The sequence below is a fragment of the Jaculus jaculus genome, chromosome 6, assembly GCF_020740685.1.
Source record: "Jaculus jaculus isolate mJacJac1 chromosome 6, mJacJac1.mat.Y.cur, whole genome shotgun sequence".
Taxonomy (NCBI): domain Eukaryota; kingdom Metazoa; phylum Chordata; class Mammalia; order Rodentia; family Dipodidae; genus Jaculus; species Jaculus jaculus.
Genome location: NC_059107.1, coordinates 27,891,613 through 27,909,757, shown reverse-complemented (window position 1 = coordinate 27,909,757; position 18,145 = coordinate 27,891,613). Strand labels below are relative to the sequence as shown.

The 18,145-nt window shown below is 48.3% G+C and overlaps 1 protein-coding gene across 1 annotated transcript in view; it reads left to right on the top strand.

Annotated features, from left to right (window-relative positions):
• Stk10 (serine/threonine kinase 10) overlaps positions 1-18,145 on the top strand; it is a 110,309-nt gene that overhangs the window by 49,007 nt on the left and 43,157 nt on the right. Inside the window, exons 3-6 of the mRNA XM_004665005.2 lie at positions 2,687-2,735; positions 4,403-4,552; positions 16,678-16,750; positions 17,627-17,821. Coding sequence (XP_004665062.2) covers positions 2,687-2,735; positions 4,403-4,552; positions 16,678-16,750; positions 17,627-17,821 — 467 coding nt within the window. The remainder of the gene's footprint in view (positions 1-2,686; positions 2,736-4,402; positions 4,553-16,677; positions 16,751-17,626; positions 17,822-18,145) is intronic.

The following is an 18,145-nucleotide window of genomic DNA, read 5'->3' as shown; positions in this document are numbered from 1 at the left end:
GATGGGAAAGCAGAAACTTGAGGAGGTTGACGTTTTCAAGGTCACTTAAGTGGCATCACCCAAAGTGAATCTGTCTGTTCACCTTTTTGTTTCTGATGACACTGGGCAGTGAAGAGGAAGTGTCCACATCTTATCCTTGTAGTGGATCTAGAGGTCAGGGGAGTGCCCGTGTCACAGAGACTGGCAAGTGGTTTGAGTTCACTCTTACCGCAAGTGGAGGGGTGACCCTCCGGGGGCCATGGACCTGGGTACCGTCATGGAGCTTGCAGGGATTTGACAGGCTTGCACACAAACATTGCTCCTGCTTGCATTTTTCTGCATAAGAAGAGAAAGCCTCATAATAAATACACAAAGGGCTGGAGAGATGGCTTGGCAGTTAAGGCGCTTGCCTGCAAAGCCTAAGGACCCAGGTTCAGCTCCCCAGAACCCACCTAAACGACATGCACACTATGGCACATGTGTCTGGAGTTCATTTGCAGTGGCTAGAGGCCCTGGTGTGCCCATTCTGTCTCTCTCTCTCTCTCATAAATAAATAAAAATTAAATTTAAATTTAAAAAGTAAATCAGGGCTGGAGAGATTGCTTAATGGTTAAGCGCTTGCCTGTGAAACCTCCTAAGGACCCTTGTTTGAGGCTCGGTTCCCCAGGACCCATGTTAGCCAGATGCACAAGGGGGCGCACGTGTCTGTAGTTCGTTTGCAGTGGCTGGAGGCCCTGGTTTGCCCATTCTCTCTCTCTTTCTCTGCCTCTTTCTCTCTCTGTCTGTTGCTCTCAAGTAAGTAAATAAAAATAAAAACAAAAAAAAATTTTTTTAAAGTAAATCAGAAAAAAGGGGGGAGACTGGAGAGATGACTTAGTGGTTAAGATGCTTGCCTGCAAAGCCTAACAACCTAGGTTTGACTCCCCAATACCCACATAAAGCCAGATGCACAAAGCAGCACATGCTTCTGGGGTTCATTTGCAGTGTTCTTGCAAATAAATAAATTATAATTGAAAAACCTGAACTCTTGACCGCCTGAAAGCAGCCATAGTAGTAACTTGACTTGGCTGAGCCCTAGCCGGGGGCCTAGATAAGCTTGTCATTCGGAGGGAGTTAGGGTATGTATGCCTCGCCCACCTTGCTTGTCTCTGCATGGTGGCTAAGGTGTCGTGTCTTTCCCAGCACAGTCTCTGTGGCTGGGATTTTCCTAGGCATTGGCGGGAGAGTTTGGGGGTCTCCCGGAAGTGGGAAGGATTACACTGCAGTGTCACGCTGGGCTGAGAAGTTACTGTGTGTCCTAATGCGGCTGCCTGGCCCTGGGCACAAGCTGGGTTCCTTAGGACAGCGAATGAGTGAGTGAATGATGGAGAGAGAGGTGATGGAAGGAAAAAGTGTCTCTTTCCCAGTGTAGTGTTTTCCCTGGCGACCGCATGTGAGGGGACACATTGCTGTCATGTTAGAGAGCCCTGGGGGTGGGGGGAAAGCTGAGATCAGCCCACTGTGAGGACCAGGCAAGGCTGGAGTAACTGGAGCCCTGCAGAGGCCGCGTCTTCCTCCTTTGCAGCACGTGGCAGGGATGGTGGGGCCATGTCTGTCTTGCTGCTCCTGAAACCTAGCACTTCCTGTGCCCAGCCCATGCTGATTTCCTTCCTTGTTTTTCAAGGTAGGGTCTCACTCTGATCCAAGCTGACCCGGAATTCACTATGGAGTCTCAGGGTGGCCTCGAACTCACGGCGATCCTCCTACCTCTACCTCCCAAGTGCTGGGATTAAAGGCGTGCGCCACCACGCCCACTTGCACTGATTTCCTGTATCGCAGCGTGGCTAACCCTCCGTACAGAGCAGTGGTTGGCCGCATTTGGAAACAGCCTATTCAGTAATCCCTTTCACAGCTAAGGCCGCCCTCGGGAGCCCTGGACCTGAGGCTTGTGCTCCTCTGCAGCTGTCCCCAGAGCCGCCCCTCCCCACTTATATTTACATGGTGGCCTGATGGCGATGTCTCTGGAAGGTCAGCCCAGACCGGAGTCCCCATCATAGTCCTCTCATACCTTCTGTCTGCTGGAGAGCTGGCACAGGGCCAGCCGGGTCACAGCTAAGTGTGGCTTTCCTGTTTAGAGCGAGCTGGCCTTGCCAGTCCACAGCCCTGGCTCTGCCCCCTGCCGTGGAAATGGGGATGACAGCTAGAAGCTGGGAGGCGATTCTGGTGTGTCCCATGATTCTGTCTCCACTCAAGGAGGATGGCAAAAGGATGGCAACCTCTGCCCAGAGGGCACCAACCGGGAAGCGTGAGGATGAGAACGAACACCTGTGTTTGCTTTTCTGCCCAGAGCCCTGATGCTCCGATGGCCTGAGTCAGTGGGGGTGTGGCTCTGTCAGGTGGAAGGTGAGGGGCACCCAGGGCTCTGTGAGGCTGTGGCCACCTCAGGGGTGAATAAGGAGGTTCTGAGGCTCCTGGCCTTGGAGTATAGAGCAAGGCTGTTACATGGTAGACTGGACTTGGAATATGCTGGAGGAACAGGATGGCTATAGACCTGGCTAACGAGGCCTTCCCGAAGCTTCGGGTCTCTCGTTTTCTGCAGGGTAGCACCCAGCACCTGCCTGGGCATCAGAGACTCCTGTGAAGGTGGGGATGCCTTGTGAGGAGACAGGGCAGATAGACAAGAGCCCAGGCCCTGGTGTGTTGTGACTCTGCCTTGTGTCTCCTGCAGATCATGATTGAGTTCTGCCCCGGGGGAGCCGTGGACGCCATCATGTTGGGTGAGCCTTCCTCCAGCCGCCTCCCCCAGAGCCCTGAGTCGTGATCCAGACCCACCATGCCGGCTAGTCCCTCCCTCCCCCATCCAGGGTTCCCACGCCCCCTCCTAGTGTCTCCGTGCTGTGTCCCTCTGGGGTTTAGGAAGAGAACGCTGGCCTTTGGTGGGGGAGAGTCTTGTACTTCCTCTTCGAGAAGCCATGTGCCCGGAAGCCAGCCACTCATCCTTTTAAGTCTTCCGTGACCCAGCATTTGAGTGGAGGCGCCGTGCTGGAAGGAGGTTCCTTGAAAGGGGGAATATCACTGCCTCAGTCCATTTCTGCTGCTAGTCCAGACAACCTGAAACTGGGTGATTCACAAAAGTAAATAAACAAGTAAATAAAGATGTGGGCTTGGGGGGGATGACTCAGCGGTTAAAGGGCTTGCTTACAAAGCCTGACGGCCCAGGTTCGAACCCTCCGTACTCAAATAAAGCCAGATGCACAAAGTGGCACATGTTGTACCTGGAGTTCATGTGCAGCAGCAAGAAGCCCTGGCGTACCCATCCTCTCTCCCTCCCAAATAAACAAGTAAACAAAATATTTAAAAAGAAGAGAGGCTTATACAGCTCTGTTTTGGAAGCTGAAAGTCCAAAGTAGGAACGCCTCTGGCAACAGCCTCTTGGATGATAAGCAAGGTTGTGTGTAGAGATCACATGAAAGAGAGAGAAGAAAAGAATTATTTGAAACAATGCCTTGTGAAGGAGGGACCCTCAGGACCTAACTTCCTTGCATTAAGCCTCACCTTTTATTTATTTATTTATTTATTTATTTATTTATTTATTTATTTATTTATTTATTTTTGAGGTCGGGTCTCACTCTAGCCCAGGCTGACCTGGAATTCACTATATCATCTCAGGGTGGCCTTGAACTCATGGTGATCCTCCTACCTCTGCCTCCCGAGTGCTGGGATTAAAGGCCTGTACCACGACGCCCAGCTCTCACCTTTTATTTTTATTTATTTATTTAGTTTTTTTTTTTTTCAAGTAGGGTCTTGCTGTAGTCCAAGCTGACCTGAAATTCAATATGTAGTCTCAGGGTGGCCTCGAACTCATAGCGATCCTCCTACCTTGGCCTCCAGAGTGCTGGGATTAAAGGTGTGCACCACCATGCCAGGCTTGTTTCCAATTTTATGCATGAGAATTAAATGAATTTAGCAACCACAATCTCTGGCTTTGTAAGCAACTACTAACAAAATGACGTGGTCCTTGGAAACAGTAACTCTGTTTTTATTTACTTATTTGTTTAATTAATTTATTTGCAAGTAAAGAGGGGAATAGAAAGAGAAAGAGGGAGGGAGGGAAAGTATGGGCATGTCATGGCCTCCTGTCACTGCAAATAAACTCCAGATGCGTGTGCCATTTTGTGCATCTGGCTTTGTGTGGGTACTGGGTTCTGGCTGGGAAGGGTGAGTGTTGGCTACCCACAGAAATGGGCACCACAGTGCTGAGTCATAGAAAGATGCCAGGGGTCCCCATGTGACCTGCAGCCAAGGGAGGTGCTCCATGCAGGGGTCTTCCTGTGACCACCCGAGAGACAGCATAGGATGCCCTCACTCACTGCTTCCTCCTGGGGGCCGGCGGGGCGGGCTGGTGGGGTGCTGCCAAAGGGACATCAGCTCTGCTCTCTTCCAGAGCTGGAACGAGGCCTCACCGAGCCCCAGATTCAGGTCGTGTGCCGTCAGATGCTGGAGGCCCTCACCTTCCTGCACGGCAAGAGGATCATCCACCGCGACCTGAAAGCCGGCAATGTGCTCATGACCCTCGAGGGGGACATCAGGCTGGGTAAGAGCAGCTGTGGGAGAAGGTGTGAGGGGCCCTCACTTCAGGAAAGGTCGTGGGGGGTCAGACTGAAGTGTTCTGAGGTGGCCTGTCTGGCTGTGTCCCTGGCCTTTGCTTCAGAAGGGAGCCTGGGACTCGTGGTGTGTATGGGGTCCTCCGCCTCCAGCCCCAAGTAGCATCTCTGGCTGCCCAGGCTAACGGGCGTCCGGGGTTGGGGGGCCGCTGGTAGGAGGTAGAGACGACCCGCAGGGGAGAGATTGCCTGAGATGCTGCTGGTCAATGCCCTGTGCTCTACACACCAGCGCCACGAGGCAGATCCAGGGGGCCTCATTCCAGGACCCTCAGAGATACCAAATATTGCTCAGGTCCCGTATATAAAATGGAGTAGTATTGGAATATAACTCCACATTCTCCTGTGATACCTAATGCTGTGGAAATTATGGTCATACTGCATTGTTTAGGGAATAAAGACCAGGTAAAGAATCTGTACATGTTCAGAACAGATGAAATCTCCCTCCGTATTTTCTATTATTACTATTATTATCATTTTATTTTTGAGAGAGAGAGAGACAGAGACAGAGAGAGAGAGAGGGAGAGGCAGAGTGAGAGAGAGAATGAGCGCACCAGGGCCTTTCAGCTGCTGTGAATGAACTCCAGATGTGTGCCCCCATGTGGGCATGTGCAACATTGTATGCTTGTATCACTTTGTGTCTGACTATGTTGGACCTGGAGATTCGAACACGCATTCTTTAAACTTTGCGGGCAAGTGCCTTAACCACTAAGCCATCTCTCCAGCCCATCCCTCAGTATTTTCTGGATGACAGCCATTGTGCCTGAGATAAGATGGAATCTCAAATTAGTTTCTTTTTTTTTCAAGGTAAGGTTTCACTCTAGCCCAGGCTAACCTAGAATTCACTATGTAGTCTCAGGGTGGCCTCGAACTCACAGCAATCCTCCTACCTCTGCCTCCTGAGTGCTAGGATTAAAGGTGTGCACCACCATGCCTGGATTTTTGTTTTCTTTTTCATTTTTTTTAGTATTTATTTATTTATTTGAGAGAAAAATAGAAAGAGGGAGATGAGAAAGAGAGAGAAAACAGGCACTCCAGAGCCTCTAGCCATTGCAAACAAACTCCAGATGCATGTGCCCCTTTGTGTATCTGGCTTCACAACAGAGATGCTGCAGAATTGAACCTGGGCCTGCAAGCTTTGCAAGCAGGTACTTTAACCACTGAGCCATCTCTCTAGCCCCTAGCTTTTTGTTTTTTTATCTTTTTATTGGCAAGGGGGGTGGGTAGGGGGAGAATGGGCACATCAGAGCCTCTAGCCACTACAAATGAACTTGAGATGCACGCACCACCTTGTGCATCTGGCTTATGTGGATTTTGGAGAATTGAACCTGGGTCCTTAAGCTTTGCAGGTAGTGCCTAAATTGCTAAGCCATCTCTTCAGCCTTTTTTTGGGGGGGAGGACGGGGAGGTTTTCAAGGTAGGATCTCACTCTAGCTCAGGCTGACCTGGAATTTACTCTGTTGTCTAAGGGTGGCCTCAAACTCACTGTGAATCCTCCTACCTCTGCCTCTCGAGTGCTGGGATGCATGTACCACTTAGTATATCTGGCTTTATCTGGGAAATCAGATCTGGATTGGTAGGCTTTTTTGTTTTGTTTTGTTTTGTTTTTTGGAGGGTCTTACTCACTCTAGCCTCAACTGACCTGGAATTTACTATATAGTCGCAGGGTGGTCTTGAACGCACAACTATCCTCCTACCTCTGCCTCCCAAGTGCTGGGACTAAAGGCATGCACCACCACAACCAGCAAGTAAGCATTTTTAATCACTCAGCCATTTCCTTAGCCTGGAAGTGTTCCTTTTCTGTTTTACAGAATAATCTGGGAAGTGTTTTTTCTTTTTGAACACTTTGGTAAAATTCTTCAGTGAATTCGTCTGGTGCTGGACTTTTTTTGGATCGGATTTTTTTTTTTATTATTGTTATAGCTTCAATCTTGCTGCTTGTTATAGATATGCTTAAATTATTTATCTCATCTCGGTTTAACTTTGTTAGGTCGTATGCATAGAAATTCATGCATTTGGAATGTAGGTTTTAAGGTATGTTCTTAGCTCGGCGTGGTGGTGAACATCTTTAATCCTCCCAGCACTTGGGAGACAGAGGTAGGAGGATTGCTGTGAATTTGAGGCCACCCTGAGACTGCAGAGTGAATTCCAAGTCAGCCTGGGCTAGAGTGAGACCCTACCTCAAAAAAACAAAATAAAAGTGAAATAAAGTAGGGCTGGAGAGATGGCTTAGCGGTTAAGGTGCATGCCTGTGAAACCTAAGGACCCCGGTTTGATTCTCCAGGACCCACGTAAGACAGATGCACATGGTGCTGCATGTGTCTGGAGTTCGTTTGCAGTGGCTAGAGGCCCTGGCGCGCCCATTCTCACTCTCTCTCCTTCTTTCTCCCTTTCTCTGTCTCAAATAAATAAATAAATAAATAAATAAATCTTTAAAACTATAAAGCATGTGCTTACAACTTTCTGGTGGATTTCATTGATTGTAATGTTTCCCTTTTCATCTCTAATCTTATTTATTTATTTTTATTAGTTTTGTATTCAGCAAATACAGTCAGTTTGGTACCATTATTAGGCTCATCCATCATCTCTAATCTTATTAATTTGGGTTCACTCTCTCTCCTTCCCTCCCTTTCTTTGTCTTTTGGTTAATTTTACTAAGGGTTTGTCAGTCTTGTTTATCTTTTCCAAGAAGCAACTCTTTGTTTCATCAATTGGTGCTTTCGTTTCAATTTCATGATTTCTTCCCTGATCTTGATTATTTCTTTCCACCTGGTACTTTCAGGTTTGGTTGGTTCATATTTGGGGACCTTTTTGTTTGTTTTTTTTTTCAAGGTATGTTCTCACTGTAGCCTAGACTGACCTGACTATGTAGTCATAAAACCCAAAACACACTGTTAAATACATTATGTATGTGTATATGCATGCAATTATTTACTAGGAAGAGGAAGGCAGAGAAAGAGAGGAAATGGGCACACCAGCCACTGCAAACGAACTCCAGACATATGTGCCACCTCGTGCATCTGGCTTATGTAGGTCCTAGGGAATTGAACCGAGGTCCTTTAGCTTTGCAGGCAAGCACCTTAACCCTAAACCATCTCTCCCACCCATTTTCTGTCTTTTTAAATGTATTTTATTTATTTGTTTATTTATCTATTTATTTGAGAGAGAGAGAGAGAATGGGTCCACCAGGACTTCCAACCACTGCAAACGATCTCCAGATGCATGTGCCACCTTGTGCATCTGGCTTATGTGAGTCCTGTGGAATTGAACTGGGGTCCTTTGGCTTTTCAGGCAAATACCTTAACCACTAAGCCATCTCTCCAGCGCTCATTTCTGTCTTTTTAAACCATAAAAGCAATATACTCCATCAAAAACATTCTAGGCCAGGTGTGGTGGTACATGCCTTTAATCACAGCACTAGGGAAGCTGAGGTAGGAGGATTGCTATGAATTTGAGGCCACTTTGTGCACACACAGTACATAGTAAATTCCAGATCAGCCTGGGCTAGAGTGAGACCCTACCTTGGAAAAAAAAAAGAATGAAATTATGTAAATGCAAGATCACTTTGAATGCTATCCTCACCATCTCCTTCATTTGTAGAGGTGACCACTGTAAGTTTGAATTACAGCCTTTCTGATCCTTTACTTGGGGTGACATATACACACAGCACATACATGTCATTCTTTTAAAAAATATTTTATTTTTATTTATTTAACAGACAAAGGGGGAGAGAGAGAGAATGGGCACACCAGGGCCTCCAGCCACTGCAATCGAACTGTAGACGCGTGCGCCCCCTTGTGCATCTGGCTAACGTAGATCCTGGGGAATCGAACTGGGGTCCTTTGGCTTTGCAGGCAAATGCCTTAACCGCTAATCCATCCCTCCAGCCCTATATGCCATTCTTTAAAAAACAAAACAAACAAACAAACACCAGCTTTAAGGCTTAATTCCACCACTCGGAGGCAGAGATAAGAGTGTCACTGTGAATTTGAGGCCACCCTGAGACTACACAGTGAATTCCAGGTCAGCCTGGGCTACAGTGAGACCCTACCTGGAAAACACAATAACAACTTTATTTGTATGTGTGTATGGGTGTGTGTGTGTGCGTGCATGTATAAGCATGCCAAGGCCTCTTGCCTCTGCAAACAACTGCCCGTCCAGCTTTACCCAGGTGGCTGAGGAGTTGAACCTGGGTGGGCAGGCTTTGCTAGTAAGTGCCTTTAACTGCTGAGCCATCTCCTCAGTCCCTATGTCATTCTTTTTAAATTTGTTTATTTATTTAAGAGAGAAGCGGAGAGAGAGAGAGAGAATGGGTATACCAGGGCTTCCAGCCAATACAAACAAACTCTAGACACATGTACCACTTGTGCATCTGGCTTATGTAGATACTGGGGAACCGAACCTTGGTCCTTAGGCTTCATAGGCAGCACCTTAACCACAAAGCTATCTCTCCTTTGTGATTCTTTTGAAATGTATCTGGACTCATATGGTGTTCTACAATATCATGCACCGTGTTTGAGGCTGGGTGTTACAGGTTCCTGCTGTGGCACATCCACATACTGCTTTGGTCCTTTTTTAGGCCTATATGTTATTAACCCGTAATTGATCTGACAACCTGCCAGCAAGTTCTAGCAGCAATTTCAGTCATTTCTAGTCTGTTGCTCTTCTGGATAAAGTTTTCATATAAGCATTTCATCTATATTATACATCTTTTTTTTTCTTTTCTTTTCTTTCTTTCTTTTTTTTTTTTTGAGGTAGGGTCTCTCTATAGTCCAGGCTGACCTGGAATTCACTCTGTAGTCTCAAGCTGGCCTTGAACTCACAGCGATCCTCCTACCGCTGCTTCCCGAGTGCTGTAAATATATATATATATATATATATTTTTTTTTAAATTTATTTATTTGAGACCAACAGTTAGAGAGTGGGAGAGGAAGAATGGGCACGCCAGGGCCTCCAGCCACTGCAAACAAACTCCAGACGCTTGCGCCCCCTTGTGCAACTGGCTAATGTGGGTCCTGGGGAATCAAGCCTCAAATCGGGGTCCTTAGGCTTCACAGGCAAGCGCTTAACCGCTAAGCCACCTCTCCAGCCCTGTAAATCTATTTTTGAAGATCTGTTTCCAGTAATAGGATTAAGGTCAGTCACACACAGTGGTTCCCTCTTTATGCACGGGGAACACAGATTGGTATAGTAAAATGGAACAATTTCAGCAGTATAGTATAACAATTGTTATCTTAAGTCTTTTGAATGGCTTATTTCTAGAATTTTTCCATCTAATATTTTCAGGTTGCAGTTGACCAAGGGTAACTGAAATTGGAGAGTGAAGCCATGGGTGGTGGGGGTACAGAGGACTATTGTGTGATTAAAGGCTTTCCAGCATGTTCATTTATTTGTGACTCTGAGAATGTTCTCTCAACAAACCGTTGAGAGTTTCATGATCCAGTCGTGGTGCCCAGGGTATAACTGCATGCAGGACAGAAATTCCATCAGGTAGAGTCTAGTTTCTAAATGGTTCTAAAGTCTGAGGAGAGGGATGCTTGCTTTGATCCGAAGGAACTGGTCAAAAATACCTTTCTGGGGCTGGAGAGATGGCTTAGCGGTTAAGCGCTTGCCTATGAAGCCTAAGGACCCTGGTTCGAGGCTCTGTTCCCCAGGTCCCACGTTAGCCAGATGCACAAGGGGGCGCACACGTCTGGAGTTCGTTTGCAGTGGCTGGAAGCCCTGGCGCGCCCATTCTCTCTCTCTCCCTCTATCTGTCTTTCTCTCTATGTCTGTCACTCTCAAATAAATAAATAAAAAATGAACCAAAAGAATTTTAAAAATACTTATAAAAAAAATACCTGTCTGGCCGGGTGTGGTGGCACATGCTTTTAATCCCAACACTCGGAAGGCACAGGAAGGAGTATCGCCATGAGTTCAAGGCCACCCTGAGACTTCATAGTGAATTCCAGGTCAGCTTGAGCTAGAGTGAGACTCTACCTTGAAACCTCCCCGCCCCCTCCCCCCAGAAAATCTTTCTGTAAGCTGAGCGTGGTGGTGCACGCCATTAATCCCAGCACTCAGGAGGCAGAGGTAGTGAGTTCGAGGCCACCCTGAGACTCCATAGTGAATTCCAGGTCAGCATGGGCTAGAGTGAGACCCTACCTACAGGACCCCTGTCACCCCTGTCACTATGGCCGGGGGAGACCCAAGGTCCTGGGGCCGCCACACCCTCCATATTGGGCTCCTTCTTGTGAGGCGGAAGGGGAAGTAACCCAACTAGGAGGGGCTCCCGGACGCACGGTGTGTCATTGTGAAAGTTAGTGGTTTCTGTTCCCTCCTTCCCACAGGCTTGTGGTGGGGGTCATTTCCCTAGAGCCTCAGCCCAGGTCTCAGGCAGTCTCGGTGCCCAGGGAGTTTCCTGCAGGGATGTCGTGCCAGCCGTGGTGGGTGTTCGTGAGGAGCCAGGCTCCAGGGTGACCCACTGGGGAGAAGAGCCCTGCAGGGGGCTCCTGCCGATCAGCAGGGCTTTGTCGGCATTTCACCAGCAGCCCTGATCCTGCTGTGAGCGGTGACACGGTCCCCTCTCTCTGACCAGAGACCCCACCCCACCCCGTCCCTGCTCACAGATGCCAAAGAGATGGCCACCCAGGCTTTAGTGCCCACAGCTGAGAGAGCTGCGTTTTGGCCACTCACTTGGAGGGACTTCCCCCCCACCCCGGCCTAAGGGTCTCGAGGCTGGGCTGGCTTGCCTGCCCACACGGTGACCAGTGAGTGACCCTGGTGGGGAGCCCTTACCACGACCTGGGTTGGGAGCTGCGGCATTTTGTAACTGTGGCATTTGATCCTATAGACAGCCCACAGATGAGCTCTCTAAGATCGCAGCCCTGGGTCACAGGTGAGGAAACTGCTCTGACCCTCTCAGCCCCTCCACCTGGCTTGTGTCCCCCACCACTGCCAAGCTTTTGCCTGGCAATGTCTCCCCCAGATCTTAACTTCCTGTGTTAAACAGCTTATTGCTTAGCACTCTTTTTTCTTTTTTTTTTTTCCTCAATTTTTATTAACATTTTCCATGATTATAAAAAATAGCCCATGGCAATTCCCTCCCTCCCCCCCTGCTTTGAAATTCCATGCTCCATCATATCCCCTCCCCATCTCAATCATTCTACTTACATGTATACAATACCAACCTATTAAGTACCCTCCTCCCTTCCTTTCTCTTCCCTATATATCTCCTTTTTAACTTACTGGCCTCTGCTACAGAGTTTTTTCCTTCTCACACAGAAGCCCAATCATCTGTAGCTAGGATCCACATGAGGGAGAACATGTTTGGCTTTCTGGGCCTGGGTTACCTCACTTAGTATAATCCAGACCAGCCCTGCTGAGACCTATGTGCCTGAAAATTTTGCCCCCTGGAATCCTGTGCCCACCAATCCTGTTTCTAAGAATTTTGTTTCTCCCAATCCTGCCTCCCCTTCCATTCCTTCTGCCCCCCAATTCTGACCTAGGCATCCATTCCCCTAAAACCTGCCAGGTCAGTTTGCCCACTAGAGCAAGCTGTCCAGGCACAGGACTTGGTGAAGGTCAGCTGTGCCCCTTGACCTGATGCTCAGTCAGTGTTTGCTGAATGGAATGGATTGCTTAGAGGCATCACCTGTGTCTCCTCAGACCCCCTTTCAGTCTCCCTCCCTTCTCTTTCTCCTCCCCTCCCCCCACTGCTGGAGGTCACACCCTAACTGTCCACTCTCATAACACTTGTTCCCCTCTTGGCCTCACTTCCCTCAGCCGTGATGGGACTGTGCATTCGGTTGCCCTTCCCTTTGGTTCCCCAACCAAACTCAGCATGCCAAAGGCCAGGACTGGATTTGCCTCTGGCAGCCCCTGGGGTCTCTGCTTCAGACAGCCTGGCTCCTGATGGAGTCCTGAGCGAGCCCTGCAAAGAGAAGCCAGGAGCCAGTTGTCAGCATGGCCAGGCTCTGTGTGCTGGCCCTGCCCTGGTTTGAACTCGTGTCTGGGGGAAGCTCTGCAGACACGTCATAAGTGCCAGGAGTGCCAGGCACTGGTAACATGGTTGAGGTCCTTGAGACGAGTCCCCACCATCTTCCAACTGAGCACCCCATCCTCGCCAAGTGTGTCCTCCTGAGCCTGCTGTTCTGTCACCCAGAAACTTTGCCCCAAGACAGGAGCCTGGAGGACTTTGCCTTTGCAGCCTGGAGGACTTTGCCTTTGCAGCCCTAGACTTGTCGTCCTGGGCCTGGGCATGAGGGGGGTTCCCATGCTGGGCGTGTGTTTGTAGATAAATCTTAATTTTGTTACTTCTGAAAACATGCATATTCATCATGGCAAAGTTACAGAATGCAAAAAGTGGAAGGAACCCCATCCAGTCCCTGCCCCCCCCCCCACACCACTGAAGCAATTTGGTGTGTTTCCTGCCAGCTAGGCCAGCATTGCCCAGTTCTGACTGCGCGGTGCAGATCACGGCGCATGCATTCCCCTTTTCTCCACCAAGTCTTATAGCACTAAACATAGACAGACACAGGCAATGGTGGCCCATGTCTTTCATCCTCGCGCGGTATATATTACAGTTATATATGAAAAGGACTTTTTGTTGTTATTGTTGTTAGTTTGTTTTTTTTTAAATTTTTATTTATTTATTTATTTATTTATTTGAGAGCAACAGACACAGAGAGAAAGACAGAGAGAGGGAGAGAGAGAGAATGGGCGCACCAGGGCTTCCAGCCTCTGCAAACGAACTCCAGACGCGTGCGCCCCCTTGTGCATCTGGCTAACCTGGGACCTGGGGAACCAAGCCTCGAACCGGGGTCCTTAGGCTTCACAGGCAAGCGCTTAACCGCTAAGCCATCTCTCCAGCCCAGTTTGTTTTGTTTTTAAGGTCTTACTCTATCTAGCCCATGCTGGCCTCGAATTCACTGTGGTCCTTCTACCTTAGCCTGAGTATTGGGATTATAAGTGTGAACTACCACACCCAGCTTGAAAAGGGATTTTTTTTTTTCAAGGAGAGATATAAGAGGGAGAGAATTGGCGTGCCAGGGCCTCTTGCTGCTGTAAATAAACTTTGGATGCATGTGCCATTTTATGTGTGGCTTTATGTGGGTTCAGGGGAATTGAACCTAGGCTGTAAGACTTCGCAAGAAAATGTCATAACTACTGAGCCATCTAACTTGTGGGGTTTTTTTTGGGGGGGGGGTATTTTCAAGGTAGGGTCTCACTCTGGTTCAGGCTGACCTGGAATTCACTCTGTAGTCTCAGGGTGGCCTCAAACTCATGGTGATCCTCCTATCTCTGCCTCCTGAGTGCTGGAATTAAAGGTATGTGCCACCATGCCTGGCATTGAAAAGTTTTCTAAATGTTAGCAATAAAAAGGAATTCTGATTACTTAAAACTTGTGGGGGACTGGAGATATGGCTTAGTGGTTAAGGTGCATGCCTGCGAAGCCTAAGGACCCAGGTTCTATTCTCTATTCTCATATCAGCCAGATGCACATGATGGCACATGCATCTAGAGTTCGTTTGCAGTGGCTAGAGGTCCTGGTGTGCCCATTCTCACTGTTCTCTCTCTCTAATAAATAAATAAATAAAAAGAAATCTTTAAAAAAAAATACCTGTGGGACTGGAGAGATGGCTCAAGAAGTTAAGGTACTTGCTGGCAAAGCCAAAAGACCCAGGACTTATTCCCTAGTACCCATATAGAGCCAAATGCACAAAGTGGCACATGCAACTGGGGTTTGTTTGCAGTGGCTAAGAGGTGCTGGCTTGTTCATTCTCTGTCTCTGCCTTTCTCTGTCCCTCTCTCAAATAAATAAATAAAATATTTTTTAAGCCATAAAGCCTGGGGGGCCGGAAAGATGGCTCAGCAGTTAAGGTGCTTGCCTGCAAAGCCTAAGGACCCATGTCTGACTCTCCAAATCCCGCAAGGTAAGCCAGACGCACAAAGATGAGGAAGCGCAGGGTCGCACATGCCCACTAGGTGGTGCAAGTGGAGTTTGATTTCAGTGGCTGAGGCCCTGGCCCATTTGTTTTCCTCTCTCACTCTCTCTAAAATTAAATTAAATTTAATTTAAAAAAATCTTGCCGGGCGTGGTGGCGCACGCCTTTAATCCCAGCACTCGGGAGGCAGAGGTAGGAGGATTGCCATAAGTTCAAGGCCACCCTGAGATGACAGAGTTAATTCCAGGTCAGCCTGGACCAGAGTGAGACCCTACCTTGAAAAACCAAAAAAAAAAAAAAAAAATCTTAAAGCCTGGTGTGGTGGCACACACCTTTAATCCCAGTACTTAGGAGGCAGAGGTAAGAGGACTGCTGTGAGTTTGAGGCTAGCCTAGACTACATAGTGAATTTCAGGTCAGCCTGGGCTAAAGTGAGACCCTACCTTGAAAAAAAAAAATCTTTAAAAAATTTATTTCTGGGGCTGGAGAGATGGCTTAGCGGTTAAGTGATTGCCTGTGAAGCCTAAGGACCCCGGTTCGAGGCTCGGTTCCCCAGGTCCCACGTTAGCCAGATGCACAAGGGGGCGCACGCGTCTGGAGTTCGTTTGCAGAGGTCGGAAGCCCTGGCGCGCCCATTCTCTCTCTCTCCCTCTATCTGTCTTTCTCTCTGTGTCTGTCTCTCTCAAATAAATAAATAAATAATTAAAAAAATATTTCTGTTTTAATGACACTTTGATTTTTTAAATTTATTTGAGAGAGAAAGACAAAGAGGCAGAGAGAGAGAGAATGGGTGCACCCGGGCCTTCAGCTTCTGTAAACTCCAGACGCATGCGCCCCCTTGTGCGCATGTGCAACATTGCGTATTTGTGTCACTGCATCTGGCTTACATGGGACCTGGAGGTTCAAACATGAGTTCTTAGGCTTTGCAGTCAAGTGCCTTAACCATTAAGCGATCTCACCAGCCCAAATTTGTTTTTTTGTCATAGGGTCTCACTCTAGCCCAGGCTGACATGGAATTCACTCTGTAGTCTCAGGTTGGCCTTAAACTCACAGTGATCCTCCTACCTCTGCCTCCTGAGTGTTGGGATTAAAGGTGTGCACCACCATGCCTGGCTCAACATCATAATTTTTTGTATTTAATGTTATTTCACTATAGTAAGTTTGTAGATTTTCAAGTTGCTGGCTGCTTTAAAAGGTCTTATTATTTATTGCCAAGTTGCTTACCTATAGGCTTTTGCCAGTTTGCACTCTGGGGTAGCAGGAAAGTGTCCATCTCGGGATTAATTTATTGCAATAGACATCAATGTATTTTTAATTTTTTTGTTTGTTTTTTCAAGGTAGGGTCTCATTCTAGCCCATGGTGACCTGAAACTCACTCTGTAGTCCCAGGGTGGCCTTGAGCTCACAGTGATCCTCCTGGCCTGGGAATGTGCCACCACGCCTGGCTTTTAAAAATTTTTATTTATTTACTTGCACATGTTCATGTTTGTGTGTGTGTGTGTGTGTGTGCGCACACGCACACATGTGTGTGTGATTGGGTGTGTCAGGGTCTCCTGCTGCTGTAAACATCAGACACTTGTACCATTTTTGTTGTTGTTATTTTGAGGTAAGGTCTCACTCTAGCCCAGGCGGACCTGGAATTCACTATGTAGTCTCAGGGTGGCCTTGAACTCACCACGATACTCCTACCACTGTCTCCTGAGTGCTGGGATTAAAGGTGTATGACACCATACCTGGTTCCCTAGTACATTTTAAAAAGAATTTTGGTTTATTTTTATTAATTTGAGAGCAACAGTCAGAGAGAACGAGGCAGATAGAGAGAGCATGGACGCCAGGGCCTCCAGCCACTGCAGACGAACTCCAGATGGCCACCTGGTGCATCTGGCTTACATGGGTCCTGGAGAATTGAGCCTCAAACTGGGGTTCTTTGGTTTCACAGGCAAGCGCCTAACCGCTAAGCCATCTCTCCAGCTCCCTACTATATTTTTAAAGCTCTCTGTTTTCTGGGTAGAAAATGGCATCTGTTTGGAGTTTTAGAATGTGTAGCCCTGACTCCACACCTGGCCCTTTACCCTAGGGCTGTGGGTGGAGGAATGTTTCTCAGACTTTTTATCCGAGATTTCTGTCTTGCAGCTGACTTTGGTGTGTCGGCCAAGAATCTGAAAACTCTACAAAAACGAGATTCCTTCATAGGAACGCCTTACTGGTGAGTGTGTCATGGCTTCTAGAAATTGGTTAGCAGACTAAAATGTTAAGCCTAAAACCCCAAGGTGACCTCTGGGTCGTTGAGAGGGGAGATGCTAGAAGGTGAGAGTCGCTAAGGCACCCTGAAGGGTGTAGGGTTAGCCTCCACTTGTTAATCCTGCCGTGCCTTGTACAAGTTGCCCCATCCCCCAGTTTCCTTATCTGTAACTTAGGGTTGCTGTGGAAAGTGTTCCATTTATGAATTTTCCTGAATCCCTAAATCCGTGCTTCTCTTTCTGACTGATTTAACATGCATGTATTCGTTTCTAATGGGTGGGCTTGCGGCGGGGCTGGGGTGTGAACAATGCAAGTTCAAGTCCTGTCTTCATGGGAAATCTGCATGGGTTTCTGTTTCCTTCTTTTCTAAAACTGCCTTCTTGCTGGTTTATTGCTTTTAACTCTTTCTGTCCTCCCCCTCCCCCCATTTTCCTTTCTCCTTTTCTCTCCCATTCCTTTCTCTTGGTGCTGGACCATCTCCCTCCACCACACCCTCCCACCCTGTTTGTTTGTTTGTTTGTTTGTTTGTTTGTTTGTTTGTTTGTTTGTTTTGCTAGAACCTTACCCACCCTCCAGCCCTTTCCCCAGGACTCTCTGTTCTGGATCGCTGCTGCCACCTTGTGGTAGGCCTTGGAAACTGCAGCAGGCTGTGGCCGGGGGCACATTGAAGGCGAAGACAGACCTATTGAGGAAGACAGTGGGATGTCAGTAATACCGATGGCTCCAAGTGCTACCAACCCCTCACCATGAATCCTTGACCCCCGAGTCTCTGAGTAGCACCCGTGTAGAGCACCCGTGGGGACCCAGTTCTGAGCCCTCTGTTGTTCCTTGCTTGGCTCAGGATGGCTCCTGAGGTGGTGCTCTGCGAGACCATGAAGGACACCCCCTACGACTACAAAGCTGACATCTGGTCCCTGGGCATCACGTTGATCGAGATGGCACAGATTGAGCCTCCACACCACGAGCTCAACCCCATGAGGGTCCTACTCAAGATCGCCAAGTCAGACCCTCCCACGCTGCTCACTCCCTCCAAGTGGTAAGGGGCAAGGAAGCCTGGGCAGGGGCATTGGCACTGGTGAGATGCAGGCTCTGTCTCCTGGCACTGTCTGGCTCCAAAGTCAGGGGATGGCCAGAGCCTGGGATTCTCCAGGTCTTGCTCCGGATATGACAGCAGAACTAATAAACTAAATGAGCTGGTTCCATCGTGCCACAGGGCTCTGAGATCCCCAGTGCCCCCAACAGCAGGGAATAGGGCACAGTCCCAGGCTAGAATGGAGCTTCGGTTCAAACTGTAGCAGTACAGTGTTCCTTTCCTCTAGCGAGTCGCAGTGGTTATTCCACGCCCCTCTCTGGACAGTGA